General features: G+C 47.8%; 1 protein-coding gene across 1 annotated transcript in view; it reads left to right on the top strand.

Moving 5' to 3' along the window:
- sh3rf1 (SH3 domain containing ring finger 1) overlaps nucleotides 1-6428 on the top strand; it is a gene marked incomplete at its 3' end in the record, with an annotated part of 43051 nt that extends 36623 nt beyond the window's left edge. Inside the window, 6 exon segments of the mRNA XM_079221448.1 lie at nucleotides 1822-1992; nucleotides 2844-3103; nucleotides 3479-3678; nucleotides 3680-3742; nucleotides 4707-4975; nucleotides 6260-6428. Coding sequence (XP_079077574.1) covers nucleotides 1822-1992; nucleotides 2844-3103; nucleotides 3479-3678; nucleotides 3680-3742; nucleotides 4707-4975; nucleotides 6260-6428 — 1132 coding nt within the window.
- Between the last annotated feature and the right edge of the window lie 3572 nt (nucleotides 6429-10000).

Raw genomic sequence — 10000 nt, 5'->3', positions numbered from 1 at the left:
CGCAGTCTTCTGAAATGTGCAGTGAGATGTCAGAAGCGGTTTGCTGGGGCTTAAACACGGGGTCCATACCTGAGGTTGAGTCTCCAGGGTCTCATGACTCTCCAGGACAACACACACCTGAGAGGCGTAAGTCCCGCCCCCGTCTGGCTGTCCCACCGCGAGGCGTTCAGGGCCCCTCCCCCTCACGGCGCTGCAGTCAGACTGAAACATCCCACAGAGGCTCCTCGTCCACTCTGACCGGGGATCGAGCCCCCGGTCAGAGTGGACGAGATAGAGACACGCTCGCTGTGTGTGTGTGTGTGTGTGTGTGTGTGTGTGTGTGTGTATATGATATTATTGTGTTTTTTTACGATATGCTGGGTATTGCAATATCAAACATTGCAATATATATTCTATTTATTGCCAATTTTGCCAATTGTTTGTCAACAGTAACTAAACTCTGCTGTTTGTTGTCATCTTTAACAAACTTACTTTGACTCTCATGGAAAAAGAAAAGTCATGGAAATTTGGTTAAAAGTCATGGAAATTAAGCCCCGAATGGACCTATATAGGTCCTTTTTTAAAATTTTAATTAAACTGTGTAAAACATTACAATAATCATGAACAAATATATTGATGCTACACATCAAATTAAACAAGAGAACCTGGGCTACAATAATTAGTCAGCCATTTCAACACAACTCAAACACCAACTAAAATAATTATTAAAATAAAAGTTATAATTTTGTCAGGAGTCAGCCCACTCTGCATGTTTCCGGAACTAGCAGCCCGTAGCTTGGTGCTATCAGAAAAAGACAAATAGCAAAAAGCAAGACAATTCCACACAGATTCCAAATCTATTCACCAAATCCCTCTGCTGCAAAGCATCACTGAGATATGAACCAAAGAACACAGCAACATCAATCGCTGAGTCAGCACATTCTGAAATTTTATTTTTTTTTGTTGAAAAAATGCATTTCCCCCAGTAAATCCACACTGATACAAGTTTATTCAACACCATAAGTCATATGGAAGTGAAATATAAGGTTTGCTACATGAAAAAATTCAAATGTCACAGATGCGCGAAAATATGCGCAAATGTGCCGAAATGCAAATTTTGGAAACCTCGCCTGAATTCTCTCTGTACTTTACCCAATCTGACTTTGTTCTGCTTCACTTTTTCAAGTGAAAACAGTGCAGAGAGACTGTTCACATATTGTGCTATGATTTGGAGAGCCTCAGGGCTTCTTCTTCTTCTTCTTCTTCTTCTTCTTCTTCTTCTTCTTAGTGAAGCATCATTTCAAGGAGATCATCATCCTGAAAGTGCTTTTTTCTATAGGCGGACCTGGAACTTCTATTTGTTCTGTGTTTCAATCTTTATTTACTCTTAGCCAGCTACAGGTATACTAATATTTACACATCTCAGAATGAGGATGAACCCTGTTCCTGGTCACTTCACTCCCTCGCTGCTGATTTTCAGGCTCCTGTTACTCGGTTCCCGGTGAAGTGTGTGTTAACCCTCTGTTACTCGGTTCCCCTGGTGAAGTGTGTGTTAACCCTGTGTTACTCGGTTCCCCTGGTGAAGTGTGTGTTAACCCTCTGTTACTCGGTTCCCGGTGAAGTGTGTGTTAACCCTGTGTTACTCGGTTCCCCCGGTGAAGTGTGTGTTAACCCTGTGTTACTCGGTTCCCGGTGAAGTGTGTGTTAACCCTGTGTTACTCGGTTCCCGGTGAAGTGTGTGTTAACCCTGTGTTACTCGGTTCCCGGTGAAGTGTGTGTTAACCCTGTGTTACTCGGTTCCCGGTGAAGTGTGTGTTAACCCTCGTTCCGTGTCGCCTGCAGCTACGTGGCCATGTTCCCCTACTCGCCCCGGAAGGAGGACGAGTTGGAGCTGAGGAAGGGCGAGATGTTCCTGGTGCTGGAGCGCTGCCAGGACGGCTGGTTCAAGGGCACCTCCATGCACACGGGCAAGATCGGAGTCTTCCCCGGGAACTACATGAGCCCGGTCAGCAGGTCGGTGGTTCGATAACGCAGAACGTTACTCTGAGGGGTTTTTATCCGTCAGGCTCCTCGCTGCTGCTTTTTATTTGGGCTTAAAGCCCTTTACTCTGTCAGGGGATAATCCCTGTTGAGGTTTTTAAAATCTCATTTTCAAAAGGGATGGAGATGACAGCGGCATTAAAAACACAAATAAGTGACTTAAAAAGAAACCGACAGAAGAAGAAAAATGGACAGAAACCAGCAAATTAATCTTTTTAATTCAGTGCTCAAATGATCCCGTTTATTTTAATCCTTCTTATAAATTAATCCAGTTTAAAGAGGATCTGCACACTAAATGTGAAAAAAAGCTGTTTTGAACTTTTCCTTCCATGTGTATAAACCTTATTATTTACAGAAACATACGTTAATGTAACACAACAACAATCTGTGATCAGACAGAATCGACAGATTATTTATTTACTTACACTTGTACACATAAATAAATAATATCCTCCAATTACACTAAAACCTCTGAAGCACTTCTCTTCTTTTTTTTAATCTATCGCTAATATTATCTAATAATTATTATCTTTCCTTACTTTATGTTATAAGCTTGAATCACTCCTTTTACCTCACTGAAAAAACATTGTTATTTAAATAAAATAAATATTTTATTTATTTTATTATTTAAATTATTTCAATTAAAATTAAACAATGTTTAACAATTGTTTTAACATTGTTAAAATAATAATAAAATAAATTAATAAAATAAAATAAATAAAATAAAAAATAAATAAATACAATTTTATTTAAACATTGTTAAATAACAATAATTAAACTATCCCTCCATCTCGTCTCACCGTCTTCATGCCTTCTCTCTCCAGGACGACGTCGGGCAGCACTCAGCCCAAAGTTCCCATGAGCCTTTGCACCCAGGCGGGCCGAGGGGTCACCGTGGTCAGCCCCTCCTCCGCGGTCGTCCCGGGGCCCGACTTCAACAAACCCGTCGCCGTCGCTCCCGCCAACTCCCAGCCGGCGGCCGCGGTGACGGCGGCACAGACGGCGACGGGTCAACAGCCAAAAGTCGCTCTGCACGCCGGCTCCCAGATGACCGTGAACCAGGCGCGCAACGCGGTCAGGACGGGTACGTTGACCGGGGGGGAGGGATTCTGGGGGCGACGCCTCTGGTTGTATAGAAGTCTATGCTTCATGTGTTAAAGCTGCATTCTCTACTGACCACCAGGGGGCGACTCCTCTGGTTGTATAGAAGTCTATGCTTCATGTGTTAAAGCTGCATTCTCTACTGACCACCAGGGGGCGACGCCTCTGGTTGTATAGAAGTCTATGCTTCATGTGTTAAAGCTGCATTCTCTCCTGACCACCAGGGGGTGACTCCTCTGGTTGTATAGAAGTCTATGCTTCATGTGTTAAAGCTGCATTCTCTCTCCTGGCCACCAGGGGGCGACGCCCTGGTCTTAAACGTGTAACATTGTTACAATGTATCCTTCATGTTCCGCAGCAGCGGCTGCGACTCCGTCGGCCTCACCTGTGGCGTACCTGCCTCACCTGGCCGTGTGCTCCTCCTCCTCCGGTCCGGCTCAGTGCTGCTCGCGGCCCGGCGCAGCGATGGGCTGCGCCGCCGCCTCTCTGACGCCTCCCAACGTCAGCGCCGCCTCGCTGGAGGCCGACGGTCCGAGACCCGGGGCGGCGCCGGGGAACCGGCTGGACAACGTCAAGGTCAGACGCGGCTGGATATTTCATACGTGTGTGTGTGTGTGTGTGTGTGTGTTGTCGAGACCGTAGTATGTAGCGGTGTGTGTTCAGACCCTAGCGTGTGTGTGTGTGTGTGTTGTCGAGACCGTAGTATGTAGCGGTGTGTGTTCAGACGTGTGTGTGTGTGTGTGTGTGTGTGTGTGTGTGTGTGTGTGTGTGTGAGACCGTAGTATGTACATGTGTGTGTGTCCAGACCCAAGCGTGTGTGTGTGTGTCCAGACCCAAGCGTGTGTGTGTGTCCAGACCCAAGCGTGTGTGTGTGTCCAGACCCAAGCGTGTGTGTGTGTGTCCAGACCCAAGCGTGTGTGTGTGTGTCCAGACCCAAGCGTGTGTGTGTGTGTGTCCAGACCCAAGCGTGTGTGTGTGTCCAGACTCAAGCGTGTGTGTGTGTGTGTCCAGACCCAAGCGTGTGTGTGTGTGTCCAGACTCAAGCGTGTGTGTGTGTGTCCAGACTCAAGCGTGTGTGTGTGTCCAGACTCAAGCGTGTGTGTGTCCAGACCCTAGCATGTGTGTGTGTGTGTGTGTCCAGACCCTAGCATATGTATGTGTGTGTGTGTGTGTGTGTGTGTGTGTGTGTGTGTGTGTGTGTGTGTGTCCAGACCCTAGCATGTGTGTGTGTGTGTCCAGACCCTAGCATGTGTGTGTGTGTGTGTGTGTGTGTGTGTGTGTCCAGACTCAAGCGTGTGTGTGTCCAGACCCTAGCATGTGTGTGTGTGTGTGTGTGTCCAGACTCTAGCATGTGTGTGTGTGTGTGTGTGTGTCCAGACCCTAGCATGTGTGTGTGTGTGTCCAGACCCTAGCATGTGTGTGTGTGTGTGTCCAGACCCTAGCATGTGTGTGTGTGTGTGTCCAGACCCTAGCATGTGTGTGTGTGTGTGTCCAGACCCTAGCATGTGTGTGTGTGTGTTCAGATCCTAGCGTGTGTGTGTGTGTGTGTGTGTGTCTCTAACTCCCGTGTCCTTCTCTCTCCTCAGAGGGAGAAGAAGAGTCTCCTGAAGCTTCTGTCCTCCAACAAGAAGAAGTCTCGTCCGTCTCCTCCCTCCTCCCCGACCCTGGAGGCGGAGCAAGCTGCCGCCGGGGAGGCGGGGCTTCACGACGCCTCCCCGGCCCCTGGGGGCCTCGAGCCAGAACCCTCCGCCGTGTCCTTCTCGTCGCCCCCGGCGCCCATCGCTCCTCCTCCTCGCCAGCCGTGCTCGTCTCTGTCGTCTCAGCAGCACGACGCCCGGCCCATCATCTGTGAGAGGTAACGCTTCATGCTGTCACCACCAGGGGGCGACGCTTCATGCTGTCACCACCAGGGGTCGACGCGTCATGCTGTCACCACCGGGGGGCGACGCTTCATGCTGTCACCACCAGGGGGGCGACGCTTCATGCTGTCACCACCAGGGGGGCGACGCTTCATGCTGTCACCACCGGGGGGCGACGCTTCATGCTGTCACCACCAGGGGGCGACGCTTCATGCTGTCACCACCAGGGGGGCGACGCTTCATGCTGTCACCACCAGGGGGGCGACGCTTCATGCTGTCACCACCGGGGGGCGACGCTTCATGCTGTCACCACCAGGGGGCGACGCTTCATGCTGTCACCACCGGGGGGCGACGCGTCATGCTGTCACCACCGGGGGGCGACGCGTCATGCTGTCACCACCGGGGGGCGACGCTTCATGCTGTCACCACCAGGGGGGCGACGCTTCATGCTGTCACCACCAGGGGGGCGACGCTTCATGCTGTCACCACCAGGGGGGCGACGCTTCATGCTGTCACCACCAGGGGGGCGACGCTTCATGCTGTCACCACCGGGGGGCGACGCGTCATGCCACCACCAGGGGGCGACCGGGGGGGCGAGGCTTCATGCTGTCACCACCGGGGGGCGACGCTTCATGCTGTCACCACCGGGGGGCGACGCGTCATGCTGTCACCACCGGGGGGCGACGCGTCATGCTGTCACCACCGGGGGGCGAGGCTTCATGCTGTCACCACCAGGGGGCGACGCTTCATGCTGTGTCATGCATATTAAATGTTGTAAAGAAACTAATGTTGAATATCCTATAAAATATTTAATTTGGCTGATAAATATTTCCTCTCTTTGTCTCTCTCTCACCTCTTTCCCCCTCTCTCTCTTCCTCTCCCTCTTTCAATTCAATTATTTCTCTATCCCCCTCTCTCTTTCTCTCTCCCCCCTCTCTTTCTTTCTCCTCTCTCTTCCTCTCTCCCCCTCTCTTTCTCTCTCTTTCTCTCTCCTCTCTCTTCCTCTCTCCCCCCTCTCTTTCTCTCTCCTCTCTCTTCCTCTCTCCCCCTCTCTTTCTCTCTCTTTCTCTCTCCTCTCTCTTCCTCTCTCCCCCTCTCTTTCTCTCTCTTTCTCTCTCCTCTCTCTTCCTCTCTCCCCCTCTCTTTCTCTCTTCCTCTCTCCTCTCTCTCCCCCTCTCTTTCTCTCTCCCCCCTCTCTTCCTCTCTCCTTCTCTCTCTTCCTCTCTCCTTCTCTCTCTTCCTCTCTCCTTCTCCTCCCTCTCTCTCCTTCTCCCCCTCAGGTACCGGGTGGTGGTGTCCTATCCCCCTCAGAGTGAGGCGGAGCTGGAGCTCAAGGAGGGCGACGTCGTGTTCGTCCACAGGAAGCGAGAAGACGGCTGGTTCAAGGGAACGCTGCAGAGGAACGGCCGGACGGGCCTGTTCCCCGGCAGCTTCGTGGACAGCATCTGACACACACACACACACACACACACACACACACACACACACACACACACACACACACACACACACACACACACACACAGGCGAGGTTTTGCCGGGACGAGACCTTCATATCGACACTTTAGAGAACGAACGCTGTCGGCACATGAGAGAGAGGGAGAGAGAGAGAGAGGGAGAGAGAGAGAGAACATGTTGCCATTGAAAGCACAATGGACAGAGTTAAATACGGAAGCCCTGAACAGCCATGATTCAAACATTGTTTTATTATTTATATCGTTATATAATTAAATATCACTGGTTATTTGTGACTTTTATCACGAGAAAAACAAAAATTATCCGACGGTGAATATAGTGGAGAGACGTCCGGTTTTCAAAATAAAGGCGTTAAGAGTACATGAAAAATACTTAAAAGATTAATGGATCAAAATATGTTACTTGTGTTGCTTATAAATTAAAATGTAAATACCACGAAATTATGAGAGAAACTTCTTTATTTTATTTTTTGTAATAATAATATTATTTTTAATCTCTGACTATATACGGTCAATTATGACATTTTTCAAAGTAAAGGTCCCACATTTCTGGCATGAAACAGCACAGTAGAAATGTTAAACTCCATATTTCTTGATGTCTTGTGAGAATACATTGTTCCAGCCGCTAAACATCAAAGAATAAAGACGCTTCTCTCATAGTTTTGTGGTATTTTTAATTAATTAACACGGGGAAACACGCTTGTAAATATGATCCTTTCCATCTTATTTCCATCCGTGTATTTTGTCAACCTCTTATTTTGAAAACAGGATGAAGTCACACGCGTGTATAACAGGAAACAACCTTTCTTTATTTTCTAGAGATAATTAACTGACGATGTTTTATAAAATAATGAGACTTGACCCTTCAGGGCTTCAGAGACACGACTCATGAACTTTTTTCCTCTTTCTTGTTTTTTTTTGTTGGTTATTTATATCTTTGTAACAATTCAGCTGTAAATGTGTGCCTTGTACTGTTCCTCACTTTATTGTACATAAAGGACACAAAGATTAGTCCTGAAATAAAACCCAGTATGAGCTGTTGCTATAGAGACACATTTTAACTTATTTCTTAGGTCGCCTTTTTGTTTTTTCTTTGAAGGAGGTTCAGCTTTTTCTTTTCCTCCGTCTGCGTTTGTTAACTTCATCTCAACGCAGAAGAGAGTCGCTGCTGTGGAGGGAAGACGGGTAACTCAACCCGGTTAACTCAACCCGGTTAACTCAACCCGGTTAACTGGGTTAACTCAACCCGTTTAACTCAACCCGTTTAACTCAACCCGTTTAACTCAAACCCTGTTAACTCAACCCCGGTAACTCAACCCCGGTTAACTGGGTTAACTCAACCCCGGTTAACTCAACCCCGGTTAACTCAACCCCGGGTAACTCAACCCCGGGTAACTCAACCCCGGTTAACTCAACCCCGGGTAACTCAACCCCGGGTAACTCAACCCGGTTAACTCAACCCCTGGTAACTCAACCCGGTTAACTCAACCCCGGTTAACTCAACCCCGGTTAACTCAACCCCGGTTAACTCAAACCCGGTTAACTCAACCCGGTTAACTCAACCCGTTTAACTGGGTTAACTCAACCCGTTTAACTCAACCCGTTTAACTCAAACCCTGTTAACTCAACCCCGGTAACTCAACCCCGGTTAACTGGGTTAACTCAACCCCGGTTAACTCAACCCCGGGTAACTCAACCCCGGTTAACTCAACCCCGGGTAACTCAACCCCGGGTAACTCAACCCCGGGTAACTCAACCCCGGGTAACTCAACCCGGTTAACTCAACCCCGGGTAACTCAACCCCGGTTAACTCAACCCCGGTTAACTCAACCCCGGTTAACTGGGTTAACTCAACCCGTTTAACTCGACCCGGTTAACTCGACCCGGTTAACTCGACCCGGTTAACTCAACCCCGTTAACTCAACCCGGTTAACTCAACCCGGTTAACTCAGACCCGGTTAACTCAAACCCCGGTGTTAACTCAAACCCGGTGTTAACTCAACCCCGGTTAACTCGACCCGGTTAACTCGACCCGGTTAACTCGACCCGGTTAACTCAACCCCGTTAACTCAACCCGGTTAACTCAGACCGGTTAACTCAGACCCGGTTAACTCAACCCCGGTTAACTCAACCCCGTTAACTCAAACCCCGCTAACTCAAACCCGGTGTTAACTCAACCCCGGTGTTAACTCAACCCCGGTGTTAACTCAAACCCTGGTTAACTCAAACCCGGTGTTAACTCAAACCCGGTGTTAACTCAAACCCTGGTTAACTCAAACCCGGTGTTAACTCAAACCCGGTGTTAACTCAACCCCTGGTTAACTCAACCCCCCTTTCGGTGTTTTGAGGTTTTGTTACCCGTGATGAGTGAAGACTTCCTCCAGGGGGCGACAAAGGGGCATCAGATGTGTTGCAGGACTTTTTATTTTATTTTTTATATTTTTGAAACACTCCAGGACGGACGTTGCAGTCGAAATATTTTTTACTTGCTTTGTACCTTCTTTGTATTTCTTTGTATTTCCAGACCAGCGTCGCTCCTCTCAGACGCAGCTCTCCACGAGAGCGACACACACACACACACACACACACACACACACACACACACACACAGTGTGTATTTAAGTTGCACGACGAAGAGGAACCATGTCGCATCTCAAAAGATGAGCTTTTGTCAGAATCATCTCTTTGATTTTTGCGTTTGTGTTTATTTCTTTGTACATTAGTTCTATAAAAGGTCTTAAGTTTCGTATTGACTTGAATTACTGTAACATGTCTGTGTTGATTTGAGGGGATTTATTATTTTTGGGTGCTGGTGAAACACAAAACAAAAGGAAATGGGCTTTTTTGTTTTGTTTTCATCGGATCAAATATCTCAACATGTGATGAAATCCTTCAAAATAAAGGTACTTGTTGATCCGCCTCAGTGGACCCGTGACATTTCATGGAATGCGACTCATTGCTCTCCCGTGAGGTATTTAAACACTTTAAAAGGCAATTGGAGGCAATCACTGAATCGTGCCAAATTAGGCTTTTTGAGAATGAATTTACTGGCTGAATTGGACTTTTATTTTGTAGTCTTGTTGTTGTTAATCGAGGGGGACCACTGTGTAACTGACTGCTGGAATATGTTGTTTATTTGGGGTTTTTGGAGTGTGTGTTTGTGGGAGGGAAAAGATGGTACAAATCACTGTTGGGGCCTTTTTTGAATTTTTATTATTATTTTCTTCTGTCTTTCTGAAATTATGTAGAATTAATCTGACGTTGTCTTGGCAATCACCGCACCGACCTCCTGCTGTGTGCTGACCCGTCTTCATGTCACGGGAACGCCTTTTTAATATTCATCCATGCACTATTGAGACGACTCCGACCGGGACGGACTGGCTGCACACTTCTCAAAGACATGACAGCTCATAAACTAGATTCAACGTAACCGGCTCTGCTCACGCCAAGGGGACTTACTTGATTTGTTTATTTTATTGTCTGTATTTAGTCTGTTTGTATGTCTGAAAATGGTGAAACTGAAATTTGGCACAAATCTATTATGTG

Source organism: Taurulus bubalis, assembly GCF_910589615.1.
Source record: "Taurulus bubalis genome assembly, chromosome: 7".
NCBI lineage: Eukaryota > Metazoa > Chordata > Actinopteri > Perciformes > Cottidae > Taurulus > Taurulus bubalis.
The sequence above is the reverse complement of the archived record's forward strand: the minus strand, read 5'-3'. Positions and strand labels throughout refer to the sequence as shown.